Genomic DNA, 20448 nt, shown 5'->3' on the forward strand with positions numbered 1-20448 from the left:
GATGTATAGGAGCCTAAGAGAATTCATATTTGATGATAGGACCCAGTCAAGGTCCAAATTTTCAATACGATATGCCCCGTATCGGGCGTATCACATTGTATCGTATCAGTGGCTATCTAATACTTGAAACACAGGGCAAATGGCTTTTTGACCCATTTCAGGGAGTAGGAAGGCCTAAGACTTACCCCCTCACCTATTTAAAAAATACCTTAAAAAAGCCCCAAGTTAGGTATAAAGTACCGATACACCCCTTCTGGTGTATCAGGGTGTATCAATACTTTGAACCTTGGACCCAGTAGCCCATAATGACCTATCAAATGGAGAAGACTTTTCTTGCAGTTTGACATGGGATTGGTTCGTACAACATTGTGACTATTTCATGTTATTTTGTTTGTATTTTTAACACCATGAATATTTTTATAATTTTCTCCTCATTTCTGTGGATCCAACCATTAAGTTTTGTTTAGGTCATCATTTATGTTCCTTCATGTTTATTTGGTGCTATTGTGATGAAAAACAAAAATAATGTGGCATCCCAAATGCTCAGATGGGCTGTCAATTTGAAGCCTGAGATGAGATTGATTTTTAGACCTGTTCTTAGTAAGAAACAAAAGGGTGACACAAAATCATTTGGACTCATGTGGTAATCCAAAAGATCTAATGGTTTAATAGTACAACTAGAAGATATTAGATTTGTTAAAATTGTGGAACATGTAACATAGAAGGGCATATGGGATGGGACATGAATAATTCCCTTATTGTAGAAGAATGTCAACCATCTGCAATTTTGATTTTTTACACCTAGATTAAACTATGTGGAGAAAATGGAGGAATTGCTTCTCATGTGATCTGATGCTCTTGCATCAATGATCCAAAGAATGGACTGGCAAGAGGTTGCATGATGAACAAGGTAGATAGCTGACTGACCAAATATAAGAGAAAAAAATATCAGTGCTCCCTTATGATGTTTCTCTAGCACAAGGAAACAACCACTCTAGAACTGGAGGATGAAGAAGGTAAAATGGAAACTGTGGTCTGCCATTGGGAATAGAGAGAAGACAAAACAGGAAGAAAGAAAGGAAGACATGTATTATGAAAGAGAAGACTGGTGAGTGTGGCAGTACTCCACTCGAATCTTTTATTTAGTGTTATTACAAGAGACAAAATTATAGATTAGGCTCCTAGGCCCCAATAACTAAAGAATTACAACAGTTCTTTGTGGCACAAATTTGTTACTCTTTGTAAAGACATCAGCCGTTTTCTTCTTGGAGCCAACAGAAGGCAGACATATCTCACCCTTATCCCCTTTCTCACATGATTCTCATGTAGTACTTAATCTAGAACAACTCTTTCTTTCTTACTCCATGTCACTAGTTTTCCTTCATCAAATTACAATAACCTGTAGTTGATCTATGATAATCGATAGATCCAACCCAATTTGTACTAGCATAGGCCTCCACTTTGACATGCCATGCTTAGATTAAAGGATCCTTTTTCTAAGGCGATTCTTCAAATATTTTAAGACATATTCCTTTGCCTGGAGGTGTGATGTCCTAGGAGAATTTATATATTGACAGACTCCAACAACATAACGCAATATATGGTCATGTCATGGAAAAATATAGTAGTCTCCCCAGAAGTTTCTTAAACTACATGGCATCTTGATTTACCTCCCCAGTCTTTTTAAAGTGTTGTTCGGTTGCATTTAACTCTGACCTATGAAAAACAAATCACCTCTAACAAAAGTTTTGTGAAAAGTTGGGATTTTTTTTTTTTACTTTTTATTACATGCAAAGAATGTTCTGAAATTTGAGTGTTGAGTTCTGAGAAATGACAATTGACAGTTTTTCCCTGGTAGTACAACGAATGGTAATAATTGAAAAACAATTAAACCATTAATAAATAGAAAATACTAATTCATTAAAAGTTAGTGGTAATAAATAATAATAATAATAATAATAATAATAAATATTAATAGTAGTAATTAATAATAATAATAATGAACAATAGTAATTTAGAATTCATAATAAACAATAGATAATAATAAAAATACTAATTAATTGTTTTTTTATGAATGAATGGTATTTTATTAAATAGAGATGGAAATAGTACAAGCATGAAGCACCCTAAGAGGAGGCACGAGGTGTTACCTCCCCTTAAAGGTGGTTCCAAACCCAACTCTTTTCATATTACAGTTACAAAATAGCCAAAAACAGAGAATCCCTTGAAGCCCCTTGTTTAGCTAAAGAATCTGCCAAAGCATTTGCCTATCTACTAACCCACTGAAAGCTAACTGACACGGTTCTCGTAAGCCATTTGACTTTTTGATGATGTTCCTATATTCCCAAACAATAGTTTCTGGGTCTGACATCCATCCCACTTTCACCTTAGAGTCTCCTTCAACTATCAAATTAGTCACTCCAAGTTGGTTAGAAATCTGTAGTCCTTATACCACAGCTAATATCTCAGCCCTTGTAGAGTCTCCATAACCCATTGGACCTGAGAATAAGGACAGAATGTTGCCTTCCTTATTCCTCAAGATCCCTCCTATACCCGAAGGTCCTGGATTGCCTTGACTGCTCCCATCAAAGTTCAACTTTACAACTCCTTCTAGAGGGGGTAACCAACTTGCTTGTGTTCTATTTTTCTTGGATGAGGTGGAGGTTACTGCCGCCCAACTCCTTCGAAGGTCATCACTAGAGTAATCCGCAAAGAGATCAGTAGTTTTTGCCAAAGGATTGCCCTTGTTAGTATACAATCCTTTAATTAGTAAATAATAGTAATATATAATTAATAGTTAATTACTAATAATTAATACATAATTAATATCATAACCATTAATTAATAAATCATATAACAATAATTAGGAACAATTAATGGTAATTAGTAATAAGAAATAATTTTAATTAATAATTAAGAAAAAATAAAAAATAATACAACATAATTTAAAATGTTTAATAATTAATAACAAATACTAATTATTTTAAAATAAGTAATAAATAGATATTAATAATTTAATTAACTTATTAGTAATTTAATTGATTAATTAGATAATTAATTATTTAATATGTATATGGTTGAAATGAAATGACAAACTCTACTTTTTATGGAAATAGTTTGTGAAAAGTGATGTGTAGTACAATTTGCAAATTTAGGAAACAACCAAGGGATAAAAATGTCATTGGGTCACATTTGAAAAGATATTAAAAAGGATGTTTTGTGAAACAAGGCTTTGAATAGGGGGAGATACCGAATGTCCTGAACTTTGTGAACTTTTTTGCTTTTCAAAGTTCAATGCTTTTTCAGCACAAATGAATGAGCCCTAAGTCTATGATTAAGATCCATTGGTGCATTTTAGACCCAAGCTTCTTTTATTAAGTAAACTAGGTTTGAACTTATTAGGGGATCTTATGTCACCAGGAAGGCCTTCTCCTACCATTCCCTACTAAGCATATTGGGTCTCACAACTTCATACTCTGGTCTAAGATGCATTAACAAGTGCACTATCTTTTGCCTATCAAAATGCTATTTCATGAACTTCATACAACAATCTATAGGGTTCTCACCCAAATGCACCAACTCATATTTTGTCCGTAGATTAACAAACTTTGCATAATACTCTTGAATCTTCTTCTCCCCTTGACAATAGGAGAATATATAATCCTCAATCTAATACCATCTAGAAATATTCAACTCTTGATAAACCTTCTCAATATACTGAAACATTTCATATGCAGTTCGATACCCATGCATGGGAATAGCAATACCCACCTCAATCGACCCAATAATCCAAGATGCAATCTTAGGTCTTGGCATTATCTACTTTTCACTGTTGTAAAGCCTTTGTATTTGATTCATTAAACTTAGAAACTGATCCATAAATAACCCCAAAGTCCTTTGCCTTCAACATGAAATTGGAAGCGAAAGTTACATAAGGCATAGTTAGTTTCATCAAACTTGATGAAGAGAAAGGTCTTCTCCAATGACAATGTAGCAGGAAATTAATCAACCAAAAGAACTATAACAGCAGTGAATACCAATACATGTTACTCCACAATTATTCATGAGATCCACAACAAAATATGAACCAGCACTTGAGAGTCCTGAAATAACTTGTAGGAGCAGGTACAATAAACCCTAAACCTCTTTTGAAAAGCAACCTGAATATCCAGTGGTAAAGAACACAACTAATGAAGCAAAAAAAAATCCACAACCTGTCCAAATATGGAAACTGTAATAGGATGCCTCTCAAGAAAGAGATGAAAATTCTTCTCAGATCTGATCCAAACCAGCAGCAAACCAAAGTGGTATGAAGATGATGATGAAAAGAACAGGTCTTGAGATAAGGTCCCTCTAACATATCTAATAATATGGTGCAGTGTTGATAAGTGCGGCTGTCTTGGAGAAGACAAACTGGCTTACAACTTCCATTCCATATGAGATATCAGGGCTGGTCATAGTGAGGTAAATTAAGCTGCCCACTAATTGATGGTAGAGAGTAGTGTCTTCTAAGAGAGGACCACCATCCTTATGAAGCTTGAAATTAATATCTAAGGGAGTGTCAACTAGATTAAAATTAGCGAGATGAACCAACTTAATGAGATTTGCTATAAGTCACTTGAATCAAGTCCTTTATCTTAAAGGATTTACTCAAAAGTTGCTTCAAACTAATAATCCTCTCTTGATCATACCTGGTAATGATAATATCATCAACATACAGTAAAATTTGAGTCAATTCGATGCAAGGAAAAAAAGAGAGTGATCTAAGGAACTCTGTATAAAACCAGCATTGGTAATAACTGAGCGGAATCTCTCAAACCAAGGCATAGGAGCCTATTTAAGACTATATAAGGATTTCTTGAGATGACAAACAAGTTGGGGATTACCACAGTACCTAGGACAAGGTTTCATATAACAGTTTGACATCCATTGATCCCCCATTGTTTAACTACAAAAATAACAAAAATTAAATGAATAGTAGTCATCTTTGCTACTGGAACAAAATTTCCTCATGGTCCATCCCAAACTCCTATTTATAGGCTTGAACAACAATGTGAGACTTATAACTATCAAGGATCTCATTTGATTCCAACTTCATGGAATAAACCCATTTTCTACAAATGATAGATTCATTAGGAGGAGGAACAAGCTCCTAGGTACCATTTTCCATAACAGCCTGAAGTTGTGTCCATGGCATCTTTCCAATGAAGGATGGTGGCAGCTTGTTAGTAAGACTTAGGAATATTTGTAGAAGACAATACAACAAAAAAGGACCTAGTTTGAAGGAAAACTGTAGAGGTCAAGAGGTCAAGAAACTGTAGAGGAATGATGCAAGGTAGGAGGATAAGACCCCAATCCAAGCCCAACCAGAGTTGGGGTCAAGCCCCAGCCCAAGATCAAAGCCAAAATTTCTAAATCCAACTCATGCGAAAGCTCAGGTTAATCTGGGGGCTGGGCTCACCCAAAGCCTGCTCATGTGCTCCTCTTCAAGTATTAGATAGGATTGCCATGCGTAGATGTAGAGACTAGATAATGATGTCTGATTGAAAAGGAATATTATCAAATGAAGAAATTATTGCTTTCTTGCTTGCGTACTAGATTTGTAAGTTGGAACCTTTGTGCTTGACAAGTGCACCTATTTTTATTTTTTATAGTGCATGCTTTATATGATCTGTACAATATGTTGCAGGCAATTCTGTCACAATCAACAAGCAAGTCATTGGTGCTATTAGATGAAGTAAGTACTGTTATGATTCAATATTTGTGATTGCTTCATTATAGTAGGAATATTGTTAATGGTCACATGACTGTTCAGTTGCTTGCCTCAGACAACTATACCATCGTGTTGTTAATATTTTAAAATGACAGATAAGCAGTTGAGACACAATCCTCATCAGAATGAAAAAATGATCAATATATGGGAAAAAGTTTCCTGATTAGTTCAACAAGGTTTCTTGTCTAAGGCAGCATTTGGTGGTGATCGGGAAGCACCTTTCTTGTCTAAGGCAGCATTTGGTCCTGTTTCCTTTTGAACAAAGTATGATCTGCACCACTTCGAGTGTATCCCACTCTCTTCATGGCCCCACAGAGCTTCTCAAACAAGCTCAAGGGGACTGCTTAAGACCATATAATGCTTTCCTCAGTCTACACACTTTCCCATCAAAACCATAACCTAGTGGAGGATCCATCAATACCTCTTCATGTAGATCGCGATTTAGGAAAGTGTTCTTCACATCCAACTGATGTAGCTCCCATGAGAAGTTTGCAGCTAATGACAATAGAACCTAGATTGTGTTGAGCTTTGCAACTGGAGCAAAGGTCTCTTTGTAGTCAATCCCTTCCTTTTGAGTAAACCGCTTTGCCACTAGTCTGGCCTTGTATCTTTCAATGGACCCGTCCTCCCTATGCTTTACAGTGAACACCCACTTGCATCCCATAGTGCTCTTCCCTTCTGGTAGATCCACTAATTCCCAAGTCCTGGCTTTCATTAAGGCTTTCGTTTCTTCATTCATGGCCTCTCTCCATCTTGGATTAGACATTGCCTCTGAGTACCTAATAGGGACATGCACGGAAGAGAGAGCAGACACAAAGGAATAATGAGGAGATAAATGTGAGTAAGAAACATATTCAACAATGGGGTGTCGGATACTACAAGAACGGGTAGGTTTACGAAGAGCAATAGGGAGATCCATATCAGAAGTATGAGTGATAAGATTACCTGGAGTTGTTGAGACAGATTGATTCGAGTCCTATTGGTTGCTGCCATGAGTTGGAGGGTCTTTTTTCCTTCTGTTGTAGGTGATTTTCATATCTTTTTGTTGCCACTAGTGTCCTCAGTTACATACGCAACATCAAAAGTGGTAACATGTTCAATGGGAGCCTCACTAGATTCACTTGGGATGCTACAACTAGGAGAATCAGGAGGAGAAGATAGAACGCCCGAAGCTGAAAGAGGCACAAAAAAGAGGGAGAAGAAGAATCTTCTTCCATCCCACTAGTCTACCCCTGAAGAGGATTCTGGGAAGAATGAAAATAGGATTGAGACTCAAAAAATACCACATCCTTTGTGATGTATTTCTTCTTAGTAACGGGATCATAACACTTGTAACCCTTCTGTGTAGGAGAGTATAGAAAGATTCCTTTCGTAGCCCTAGGATCCAACTTGGTCTTTTTTGGATCCTTTACATGAATAAAACATACACAACCAAAGACTCTAGGTGGAAGAGGAAAGTCTGGAAGATTAAGGTAAAGGACAAAGAAAGGAGTTTTCATACCCAACACCTTAGATGACATCCGATTTATCAGATATGATGCGGTAAGGACTGCTTGAGACCAATAGCGCTTGGGAACCTTGTGCTGAAATAGTAAAGCTCGAGCTGTCTCCAATAAGTGTCTATTTTTGCACTCAGCAACCCCATTCTGTTGAGCGGTATTAGGACAAGATCATTGGTGTAGCATGCCAGCATCCTCCATGAACAGGTTCAAGGAACTTTCAAAATATTCAGCAGCATTGTCTAAACGGAATTGCTTAATCTTCTTCTCGAATTGAGTTTCATTCATTTTACAAAATGTCATGGTTATCTGTGGCACTTCATCACGCCCTTTTAACAAGTAGATCCATGTGCATCGTGAATAGTGATCAATAAAACTGATAAAGTAACGAAAACCATCTACAAAAACAAGAGGTGAAGGGCCCCAAACATCAGAATGGACCAAATCAAAAGGAGCTTGAATTTCATTACTAGAAATTGGATAAAGTGTTCTACATTGTTTTGACAACTGACACGCTTCACAAACTAAACTTTGACTTGAAATACCCTTGAATAATTCAAGGAAAAACCGTTGAAATGATGAAAAAGGTAAATGACCTAGCCTAGCATGCCACAAGTGTAACCTAGCTATTGACTCATCATTATTTTGATTACTGGCAGTAGATGATTGTAGGGCCTAACTGATGTTTGCATCAAAATAGTAGAGACCTTCACACTCATGACCGCTCCCAATCGTTCTCTTCGTCAGTCTGTCCTAAAAGACACAATGAGTAGGAAAGAAAGTTATGCTACAGTTTAAATTCTTGGTAAGTTTCGAAACAGATAAGATATTGGAAGTAAGATTGGGAACATGTAGAACAAATTTAAGAGAGAGGTCCTTGCTTAGGTCAACCCCCCTTTCCCAGAGATGGTGGAGAGAGAACCATCAACAACTCTCATCTTATCTTGGCCAGACATCAAATGATAAGAAGAAAATAAAGAGGACATGTGTGTCATGTGGTCAGTTGCACCAGAATCAATAATCGAAGAAGTAGACTCTATAGAACTAGTTGCACTGTAAGCAGAGACAATACTTGATTTGGCAAGAGAGGTGGAAGCAAGGGAATTAGTCCTTAGACGGGTTAAGGCCCGGCTAAGGACCTCTACCTCATCTGCAGTTAAATCCAAGGACTCGGATGTGTGGGAATTAGCAGTCTGTCCCATTGGAGGAAGTGTAACTGTAGATGTGTTCTTTGGGCTCTCACCACTGTGACTAGTAACAAGGTTCCCACTTGTTTGATTCCTCTGAGGCTTCTTGTCTTTCCTTAACGCAGATGGTTTCAGATGAGGATAAAGAACCCAACAAGTCTCTTTACATGCCTTTCACCTCCACAACACTTAAGATGCCTCTTGTTCGACTGCTTGCTCCCTTTTTGGTTTGAAAAAATCAAGGCTGAATTTTCAACAGGCTGTATTTGAGTGTCAACTTGCATCTCTTTCCTCCTAACCTCTTCACTCCTTACTAGATAGTAGACATGGTGTAAATCTGGCATTTCATCCCTTCCCAAAGTTTGAGACCTTATGCTCTCATACATTGGGTCTAAGCCAGCCAAGAACTTAAAGGCTCTACCTTCTTCAATTTGTTTATCATGCCTCTCCTTGTCTCTTATATTCTCCCAACCAAGAATAAGATGATGATCAAGTCTTCCCATAGTCCTTCTAGGGTTGCAAAATAAATTGCAACTGTCATATCTCCTTGTCTCAATGCAGCAATGTCTTGGTTTAGCCTATAGATTTTTGCATTGTTCTTTCTCTGTCCATAAGTTTTAGACACTTTCTCCCAAATCTTAGCAGAAGTGGGAAAGTGTTGAACAGTCCTAGCCACTCTTGGAGCCATCAAAGCAAGCAGCCAGGACATAACAGTAGCATTTTCCTTATGCCATATTGCGTACTCCACACCACCCACTTCAGTCCATCTAAATAACCCGTAAGTTCCCGGGAAGTAATGAAGAGCTTGGCTGAAACAGACCATTCTTTGAAGTTATACTCATCCAACAATACACTGGTGATTTGCAAGCTATGCAGATTTGGGTTTTCCAAATTAGAAGACCTCCCACCAGTTCTATTATCCCTAGAAGACACTTCTCCCGATATTGAAGAAATCTCCTTCCTCTTACAGTGATCACAAATGAAATCTCAGTACAGAAAACACGATTTCAGACTTACCGAAGCTGTTACAAGTCTGAGAACCCCCCGTAACAGGTCTGAAACCAAGAACAATCCACCGTTGTACTGTACTGAACACTTCTAGACCGGGCTTTGACTTCTGTTGTTGTAGCTGTAGCCGAGGGCAACACCTCTTTGGCACCTCTGGTGGTCGAACCTAGATTGTGACCACCCTTATGATCTGTACTAGGACTGTCTAATTCAGTCCTTCCACCTTGATTTGTTCCACACAGATCTCTCTTAGCATTCGAATGGCTACTACCTGCTGCAGGGTTTCTAGTAGGGCATCAACTTCTGGAACAAACTCCCCTTGGGCCCTACAACCAAGGGAAACTCTAGATATCGACCTTGTTGTGTTCTACGATCAGCGCTAGGGTTTCTTCACAGTGGCCAAGATAGGAGAGAGAAAAAAAGAAGGAATAGAGAAGTGGAGAAAAGAGGCGGTGGTGACCAATCAGACCAATTAGTGCTCTGATACCATGTTTGTTGGAGAACAACAGTTGAAGAAGAAGAAGAAGAAGAAGAAGAAGAAGAAGAAGAAGAAGAAGAAGAAGATGGAGATCTGAGAATGGAGGCAATAACACTTCAGCCGGCCCTATAATCTTATATAGATGTTTACAAAGTAATGTTACAAGAATGAACTAGAATACCCCTGATTAGTGATGGGACACCTAGACATAAAAAAGAATAAAACAAGTTTAGGCCCAATAACTAAGAACTTAAAAAATAAATAAGACTAACTTAAACACTAAACCAATTGAACCAACAAATACCATACATTTGAGTGTATCCTTTAACAACCAAAAGGGCCTTAAATCATTCAATAGTACCATTTGAATGATACTTGATAGTGAACACCCATTTACAGCCAACCGGTTCCTTTCCCTCAAGCAAATCCACAATTTCCTAGGTATTGTTCTTATGCAAGGCATGTAATTCAGTCATCGTAGCATCCTTCCATTCTGGTTTGGATAAGGTTTCTAGGACAGATCTAGGAGTCACATGTGTATAAACAGAGGCGAGAAAGGAATAGTAGGAAGAGGAAAGAAGGTTGTAGGACAGGTGTTTGGAAATGCAATGAGTTGTACATTTCCGTTTGCCTTTGCAAAGAGCAATAGGGAGGTCAAGGTCAAGGAAGGCTGACCTGTTACCTCAGTAGTGATGGAAGGTGCAAGAGGCTCATTTGAAGGTGTGGAAAGAACTTGAACATCCCTGAGTCTTTGTCTCTGGTACCACCTTTGGACAATAGGATGGGAAGAAAATGTTGGAGCATGAGCAGGAGGAGGAAGGGGGAGCAAGAACATGAGAAGAAGACCAAATAGAAGACTTGATAGGAGGAGATTCAATAGAAGACTCAATGGGAATTGAAAGAGGGACAGATGGTGACATCACAAACAACTCCTTTGAATGCTCCTCCTTAGGAGAAGTACCAAAGAAAGGAACAAACTCAGCAAATGTGACATCTCTAGAAACAAAGCAAGTGCCACAAACCGGATCAAAACAACAATACCCATTTTGTGTGGAGGCATATCCCAAGAAGACACACTTGTGTGCTTTAGGCTCAAACTTATGTCTCTGATGACTGTGAACATGAACATAACAAGTGCACCCAAACACTCAGAGAGGAGGAGAGAAGAGATCTTCATTTGGAAATAGAAGGCAAAAGGGGGTTTTAAAACCTAGAACTCCAGAAGGCATCCAATTTATCAAGTTTGTATCTGTAAGGACAACATCCCTCTAAAACATAACAGGAACATGAGAAGCAAAACGGAAGCTCCTTGCAACCTCAACCACATGTCAGTTCTTCTTTTCTGTCACTCCATTTTGTTGTGGAGTGTAGAAACAAGAACTCTGATGAATAATTCCAAAGGTATCAAAGTAAGAGGAAAGGCTCTTCTCAAAATATTCCTTTGCATTATCAGATCAGAATATTTTGATCCGGGTATTAAATTGGGTAAGAATAAGTTCATGAAATTTTTGTACAATATTTGGCACTTCATCCTGGGACCTCATAAGGTAAATCCAAGTGTAACGAGAGAAATCATCAATGAAAAGGATGAAATACTTGTAACCCCCCATAGCAAATAAATGATATGGCCCTCACACATCAGAATGCACAATATGGAAAGGAGAAACTGATATTTTATTATTCATTGAAAAAAATTGTCTACAATGTTTTGCAAGTTCACATGACTCACAATGAAGATTCGATAGGGATATTCCCTTAAACATTTCTAGAAACAAATTACTCAAAGCTGAAAAAGACAAATGACCAAATCTCAAATGACATATCATGACTCTATCAACTGACTATGATGAGATAGACTCCAAGGCTACTCCACTAGGTGGTCCAAGACTTTGATCAGAGATATCCAACAAATATATTCCATTTGCCTCTTGGCCATTCCCAATCGGCCTTTGAGTTTTCAGGTCTTGAAAAACACAATGAGTAGGAAAGAAGGTTATGCTACAATTCATTGATTTTGTTAAGCTATTAACAAATACAAGGCTAGTGCTAAGTTTAGGAACATGAAGGACAAAGGACAAAACAAGGGAGTCAGAGGCTCTAATATTCCCTTTGCTAGAGATGGAAGCAAGAGACTCGTCAGCAAGTGAAATCTTCTCTCTGAGAGGAGTTGGTATGAACAGAAAAGGTGCTGGTCATATGGTATGATGCACTAGAATCTTTAGTCCAAGGATTTCTACGATTACCTGAGGCTGTAACATGATTTGCAGAATCATGAATACCTGAATAGGCAAATGCAGATGAAGAGATGTTGCCTGAGGAGGAAGCTACAACAGTAGTCTCCAAGTGATTAATTTTTTTGATAGATATCTCCAAGTGATGAATTAACCTCTCATATCTCTCAAATCCTATCTTCACTACTAGTTTTTCTAGACTAACCACCTTTCTTAAAGTTGTTGTTCAGAAACTTCTCTAGAAGAAGATCTAGACGAAGTTACCAACAAGTATTCTTAATATGTTTCGATTTCTTGTAGTATTCACATATCTCCTCTTTCTTCTCTGTTGATCCCTTTGGTTTTATTCCAGCATGTGAAAAATGTTCTGAAGGTGGTGGACCCTATAACTGTACCTGTTGTCTGCTGTCTTCATTGCTCACCATAGAATATGCCTGAGCAAATGTTACTTCATCTTTGGCCAGAATATTTTGCTTCGTAATATCAAATTCAGGGTTAAGTCCTGTATGAAACTCAAACACCTTGTTTCTTTCCACAAATTTCCTAAATGTCTCTACATCCTTGGTGGTTTTCCATACAACTACTTCCATAACATCAATCTCCTACCATAGTGACTTCAACATTCAATTTCTGAGAATATGTTTTTGTAACACTATCCCAAATCTCCTTACTCACCATAGAATATGCCTGAGCAAGTGTTACTTCATCTTTGGCCAGAATATTCTGCCTTGTAATATCAAATTCAGGGTTAAGTCCTGTAAGAAACTCAAACACCTTGGTTCTTTCCACAAATTTCTTAAATGTCTCTACATCCTTGGTGGTTTCCCATACAACTGCTTCCATAACATCAATCTCCTACCATAGTGACTTCAACATTGAGTAGTAGACAACTACACTCTTCTCCCCCTGTTTCAGATTTTTCACACCATTCTTTAGTTTGTAGGCCCTTGCAACATTCAATTTCTGAGAATATGTTTTTGAAACGCTATCCCAAATCTTCCTTTGCTGAAGTCATCCAAAGATAATGTTGACTTATGTAGATTAGTCTCTTTAGATTTCACCTTACTATTGGTGAGAAACCCTAGTTTATCCCTACTATATCTTTGTAGATTGTGCCCAAGTTAAATAATTTGTTCCATCAAGTTTGATTGTAGTCACTCTTGTGAAAATGGAATCTACAGGACCAACCTCCGACACCAGGATTTGCTTCATCTCACTTCCAAATTTCTCAATTTATCAAACGAAAATCAAAATACAATGTTTTCAAACTTCATAGACCTAACTGAGGTCAGTTTAGCACTTAAAAATCCCAAAACTAGGGTTTCACTATACCTTGCCTCCAGGGAGAAAGAGAGAAGTAGCCGCTCCAACCAGAGTTTCTTAAACTTCTTCCAACTACAACTGCCCACTTTTGGAGATCAAAAGGAACCCTCCAAGCCTTGAGCACCACACCCAAACAGTCTCTTTAACCTGTAACTGGAAACTCTCTAGTTGGCTAGGGTTTTGTGTAAAAAATCAGCAGCCCCACTTTCTTGGCAATCTATAGCCAGATTCTGACTCTCCAAACCCTCTACCAACTAGGCATACAAGTTCTCTGAAGAATCAACAACTTATCTCTCCATACACCTTTCGATTAGAAGTGTATGGGAAAAGAAAAGAAAAAAAATAAAAGAGAAGGAAAAGAAAAAAAATAAAAGAGAAGGAAGACCTTCTCTGATACCAAGATGTGATTCAGACCAATAAAAAATAGTAAAATATTTCAGATTATAGCAAAAGAGGAAGAGAAGAAGAAGAAGAATGGAGAAGGGAGAAAGAAGAAGTTCGATAATCTCCTCTTTCTCCACTCTAATCTTTTATTAATCTTACTAAGATTACACTAATTGCAAGTCTGCCCTTAAGTGGGCATCCACCCCATCAGCATACTTAGAAAACATAAAAAAGTATTAAAGGCCCATTAAGAACAAATAACAAGAAAGAATTAATCAATAAGATAATAATGGGCTAGGGCCCATTTGGCCCAGTCTCTCTACACAACAAACTAGGCTCCTCTCCAAAACCCTAACATTACAGTGAGAATCATTTGTTGTGTTCACAAATACCTCCTTCATCTGCTCCCTCTATTTCATAGGTTGGGTAGCAAACTTAAAAGAATTTCTGCTGCATTGTTCTCAAATCTTCAGGCTGGGCTCCTCCAACATTTAACAAGTGTGCAAGTGAAAATGTTAAAATTTCCACATTGCCCTTAAGGTTCCATTTTTGAATGACCTAAACTATCCATCATAAAATTTTAAAATCACCTATATAATCCATAAATAAAAATAGAAGACTTAAGCTTCCTAGAAAACTCTCAGTAGGGACTTATCAAATTGGACATTTCAATAAGGACCCAGTGAACATTTTCTTGTAGTAAGCAATAATAGACATCTCTCAAGTGATCTACCCTATTTATGCTATGTGATGGGATGATTTGCAATGTTTCCACTCCCAGACCACATGGCATATAACAAAACCAGATATTGGAGCTATTAGTGTATAACTAGGGGAATGTAGTCTTTTCATTTCTTTTATCTTTTGTTGATGTTACTTAAGATCTGTCCTTTCATTTAGTTTGAGAAGACTATAAATAACAGCTACCTGGTGGGGAGAGTATTCTTTCCTCTCCCACCTCTCTTTTTTCTTGTCTTCCTCTTCTTTTTTCTTATTATACTCAAGTATAAAACATGGTATCAAAGCACTAGAAAGTCCTGCAATTACTTTTTGAAGACAGATTAAGACAGTTGCTTAGTCCGGAGTGTATGTTGAGAGTTGATAGAATTGATGATTTGGTGCATTCTTGATGTTTCAAGTGTGAGAAGTTTGTTTAAGTTTATTGTAATGAAGTTGAACACTCAACAGTCGTATATGCTGTTTATTCATTACATCCTTTTATATTTTCTCCATTGAAGTGGCTGTAAATCATTTTCAGAGGATTTCATTTGTAGTTTGTGAATGAAAACTGAAAAGCATTATGAAAATGTATCTCAGATTTATTAGCTAAATTTACAAGTATGGCAAAATTCCTTGGTTGTTCCAGCGCACATGAAGTTCTTCCTCAATGTGAGCTGAATGGATAACTACAGCCAAGACATATTGTCATATAATTCTCCTACTCCCATTTGTATATGTTGGCCCACTCTCCTTGAGCTCAGCAACTCTGCCATTTAGGTACCCCAACTTTCTTGTTCCCCCTATGAACAACTTCACGCCCCTGGACCACTACAAGTATTTTAATCCATCAAGAGTGATGGAAATTCGGAAACTAACATTCTCCACACCATTACTGATGATTGGCTGAACTATAGAAACCCTAGATATAGATGAATCCTCAGTTGCCATGGCCATACAGTCAACTCACTTCAATAGGTTGCACAACGACAGTCACTAGCTTTAATAGTACAGACTTCACGTCTTCACCAGATTCAAGAATGGCCACACTACACTAAGAAACAAAACTCCTTGAAGTAGATCAGATGTCTATACATCTGTCCACTCTGACACTGGTATACTGTTGGCAAAACACAGGTCTACACAGGCCTAAATCTGTTTAGGTTGCTTAACTAGACCATGTGTCAGTCAGTTATCCGTTTTATCAATCAATTTCATACCTGTAACTAGTTTCTAGCACTTCATACACATTAGCATCCACCCAGAAGCAGATCTATAGTTTCAATTCCTGCTTCCTAGGGACACCCTTGCACTTTGCACATACAGAAGCAGCAGTAGTACACATCAGGTGATCTGAGGAGACAGATCAGTACCTTCTTTCTAGGCTATTATACCTCCATCTGATGGTTGAGATACCCAATAAAATGTCCTTTGCTGCCATGACCAGGGATATGAATGTTACATAAATACCCCTTATTATATGACAGATTACAAGATAGCCTATATACATCCTATTGTAATACAATGAGAAGCACCAGTACAATACAAGAATAAAATAACAATAGCATACAACTCTTTTTATCTTCCCCCTTGAACTGATGTGGAGACAACATTAGTTTTCCCACAAGGAACTCTTGGAACACAAGAGTCATGGCTTTAGTGAGGATATCATTGAGTTGAAGCTTAGATGAAATGTGTGGAAGTGTGATTGTGCATGCTACAAATTGACCATGAAATGGCAGTCAACCTCACTGTGTTTGCTGCATTCATGTAAAACTGGGTTGGAAGGAATGCAGATAGCACTCATATTATTAGCATAATATGGTGTATGCATTGTTTTAAAAAGGATTAAGCCTTGAGGCGAGGCACTCAGATTTTGCCTCAAGGCTTAAGGCTCACAACTTTGGTTTGAGGCTTAAGCCTTTGTCGGAATGAGGCGTAAGCCTTAAGTCTCAAGGTGTGAGGCGTTACATAAGACGCCAAAGCCTCAGATATCAACATTTTTTAGTGATTTCATGCAAAAAATACGTTTTTATGTATTTTCTATAGTCCAAAATATATAGAAAAAGCACTTTAATAATTATGGGCCAAATAAAAAGAGTAGAAATGAAAAACCAATAGCACAAATCAAGTTCTATCAGTTTCTCTTAGTATTTCAGCCTAGGAGAGTTCAATGCTAAAAAAGGGGCCAATCAAGTTATTAGTTTCTCTTGGATAAATCAAGCGGATTTTTGTTCCTAATGGATTTATTTTTCTTTTTATTGGTTTTTTTGCATAAATCAAATCAACTACATTGTTTCTTTTTTTTTTTTTTCAGAATTGTTGGATGACCATAGATCTAATGCCCATCATATAGATGATTCTTCATATGAATAATTTCATTTTGAAACATAAAATGCAAAATGCTTATAATTGTTAGATGATTAATTATTATTTTATTTAATGCTCAAAAGTTAAAAGTTATTGCTTATAAACTTTTATTTTATGGATATTTGTACCTTCCATCATTCTAACTTGGTATATTATAAGTTATTTTATCATTTATAAATTTTCTTTACTTTTTTTTCTTAATTGTTGAGGCTTACGCCTCACCTTTCTGGGCCACTACACCTTCAGCCTCTTAAAATCTTGGGTGTATGAACATTGAAGGGAAAGCGAAGTTCCTAAAGAAGACCCCTCAACCAAACAATTTCAGTGTGCAGTAAACATGGCCCTATATTCAATTTCAGTAGATGATTTGAACACAGTAGTCTGCTTCTTAACTTCCATGAGATAAAGGAGTCACCGAGGAAGATACTTCACCTTGTTGTAGATTGTACATCTAGACGCCCTGCCCAATCAACATCAGAATATGCATGGAGATGGAGCAAAGATGAAGGGAAAAACAATCCATAATCAAGAGTCCCATGGAAATACTGAATAATCCTAGGAACCACAATGAGAATGAGGTGAGGATGTCTAGGAGCATATATAAATTGGCTAACCACTTGAACATTGTTAGCGTTGTTTGGACAAGTCACAATGAGATAAATTAGTCTCCCAACCAGCCTATGATACATAGTTGGGTCCTACGGGAGTTCTTCATCACGAGACAGTTTCACATTGAGTTCCATAGGAGTGTCAACCTGCTTGAAGTCAGTGAGAAGAGCTAGCTGAAATAAATATCTAGTATATTTTCTTTAATTCACAAAACAACCCCAAGAAGAAGATTGCACCTCTAGAACAAGAAAATGAGTCATAGCATCTTAGATTATTCTTCTTAAATGAACATTGGAACAAGAACTTAAGCCATTGTATTCTTTCAAGATCTATGATAAGAATACCATCCACATAGACAAGAAAAATGGTGGGACCACGATCAACATAAGAAAGGGAGAGAGATGAATCATAGGCTCTTTGATGGTAACCAGCTTCTAGAAGAGCATGATGAAAATGCTCAAACTAGGGACAAGGAGCTTAGTGATTTCTTAAGACAACATATTAAGTGTTGGTCGGTAAAGTATCCAGATGGAGGTTTCATGTAAACAGTTTTCTTTGAATTGCCATGAAGAAATGCATTGGTGAGATCCATCTGAAAAAACTAGCCATCCATGAATGGCGAACAATGCAAGAATTAGATGCACAGTTGTCATTTTGACAGTTAAAGAAAGGGTTTCTTCATAATCAACTCTATACTCCTTAACCCTTGGCAACCAGATGAACTTTATATATATTAGTCCTATCATTGGATTTTAGTTCAATAAAGTATACCAATCTACTACCAATAGTTTCCACATTAGGAGGAAGAGGCATCATCTCCCATGTGTCATTCTCAATCAAGGCATAGATCTCAGTATCCATTGCTTGCTTCTAACAAGGAACAAAAAAGGCTTCTCGATAATTCTTGGGAATATCTATAGCCCGAAGAACAACAAAGAAGAACTATGGTGGGAAGGAAACCCATAGCAGTCAAGAGGATGAGATATATGAGAAAAACAATGCAAAGGATGAGGTGGAGGCAGGTGTATTTACTAATGATGGAATGATTGATGGACCACCCACAAGAGGAGTTGGAGAAGTGGCAATACGTAGACATCTCAGACAAATTTGTAGAAGGTTGGACCTTAGTTGAAACTGTTGGTTCAGCTGATTTAGTGTCTATGTTAGTCATATTTGTATCTTAAGTCATTAGTTATTGGGCCTAAACTTGTTTAATGTTTTATTTGTCTAGGTGTCCCATCACTAATCAGGGGCATTCTAGTCCATTCATGTAACATTATTTGGTAAACATCTATATAAGATTGTAGGGTCGGCTGAAGTAGTTGAGCCGTCATTCTCAAACTTTCTTCTCTTCTTCTTCTTCTTCTTCTTCTTCTTCTTCTTCGACTGTTGTGTTCCAGCAAACATGGTATCAGAGCACTAATCCGTCTGCCTGGTTACAGCCGCCACCTTTCTGCTCTTCTCTATTCCTTTTTTTCCTCTCTCTCTCCTATCTTGGTCGCTGTGAAGAAACCCTAGGGTTGACCGTAGAACACAACAAGATCTGTATCTAGGGTTTCCCTTGGTTGTAGGACCCAAGGGGAGTTTGTTCCAGAAGTTGATGCCCTACTAGACACCTTACAGCAGGTAGTAGCCATTCGGCTGCTAAGAGAGATTTGTGTGGAACAGATCTAGGTGGAAGGACTGACTTCAACAGTTCTAGTACAGATCATAGGGGTGATCACAGTCTACGACAGCAGAAATCAGCACAGTACAGCGGTGGATTGTTCTTGGTTTCAGACCTGTTATGAGGAGTTCTCAGGCTTGTAACAGCTTCGGTAAGTCTGAAATAGTGTTCTTTGTACTGAGTTTTCAATTGTGATCACTGTAAGAGGAAGGAGATGTCTTCAATATCGGGAGAAGTGTCTTCTAGGGATAATAGAACTGGTGAGAGGTCTCCTAATCTGGAAAATTCAAATCTGCACAGCTTGCAGATCACCAGTGTGTTGTTGGATGAATACAACTTCAGAGAATGGTCTGTTTCTGCCATGCTCTTCATTACTTCCCGGGAAATCATGGGTTATTTAGATGGGCAGAAGAAGGAACCTGAAGTGGGTGGTGTGGAGTACGCAGCATGGCGTAAGGAAAATGCTACTGTTATGTCCTGGTTGCCTGCTTCGATGACTCCAAGAGTGGCCAGGACTGTTCAACACTTTTCCACTTCTGCTAAGATTTGGGAGAAAGTTTCTAAAACTTATGGACAAAGAAAGAACAATGCCAGAATTTATAGGCTAAACCAAGACATTGCTGCATTGAGACAAGGAGATATGACGGTTGCAACGTATTTTGCAACCCTAGAAGGATTGTGGGAAGAACTTGATCATCACCTTATTCTTGATTGGGAGAATGCCAAAGACAAGGAGAGACATGATAAACAAATTGAAAAGGGTAGAGCATTTAAGTTCTTGGCTGGTTTAGACCCAATGTATGAGAGCATAAGGTCTCAAATTTTGGGAAGGGATGAAATGCTAGATTTACATCATGTCTATTATCTAGTGAGGAATGAAGAGGTTAGGAGGAAAGAGATGCAAGTTGACACTCAAATACAGCCAGTTGAACATTCAGCCCTGGTTTCTTCAAACCAAAAGGGGCACAAGCATTCAGACAATAGGCATCTTAAGTGCAATCATTGTGGAGGTGAAAGGCATGTAAAAGAGACGTGTTGGGTTCTTTATCCTCATCTGAAACCAGCTGCGTTGAGGAAAGACAAGAAGCACTGGAAGAGTCAAACAGCAAGTGGGAACCTTGTTACTAGTCACAGTGGTGATAGCTCGAAGAACACATCTATGGGTTTCACTGCTAATTCCTCCCATGGAACAAACTGCTAATT

General features: G+C 37.8%; 1 protein-coding gene across 5 annotated transcripts in view; it reads left to right on the forward strand.

The window, feature by feature from the left end:
- LOC148873317 (DNA mismatch repair protein MutS, type 2) overlaps positions 1-20448 on the forward strand; it is a 106941-nt gene that overhangs the window by 40572 nt on the left and 45921 nt on the right. For all 5 annotated transcript variants that reach the window (XM_088963674.1, XM_088963670.1, XM_088963671.1 and 2 more), the window contains one exon: positions 5690-5737. In XM_088963674.1, coding sequence (XP_088819800.1) covers positions 5690-5737 — 48 coding nt within the window. The remainder of the gene's footprint in view (positions 1-5689; positions 5738-20448) is intronic.

Source organism: Nelumbo lutea, chromosome 1 (assembly GCF_056320005.1).
Source record: "Nelumbo lutea isolate HS-2025 chromosome 1, American lotus-T2T, whole genome shotgun sequence".
In the NCBI taxonomy this organism is placed as follows: Eukaryota; Viridiplantae; Streptophyta; class Magnoliopsida; order Proteales; family Nelumbonaceae; genus Nelumbo; species Nelumbo lutea.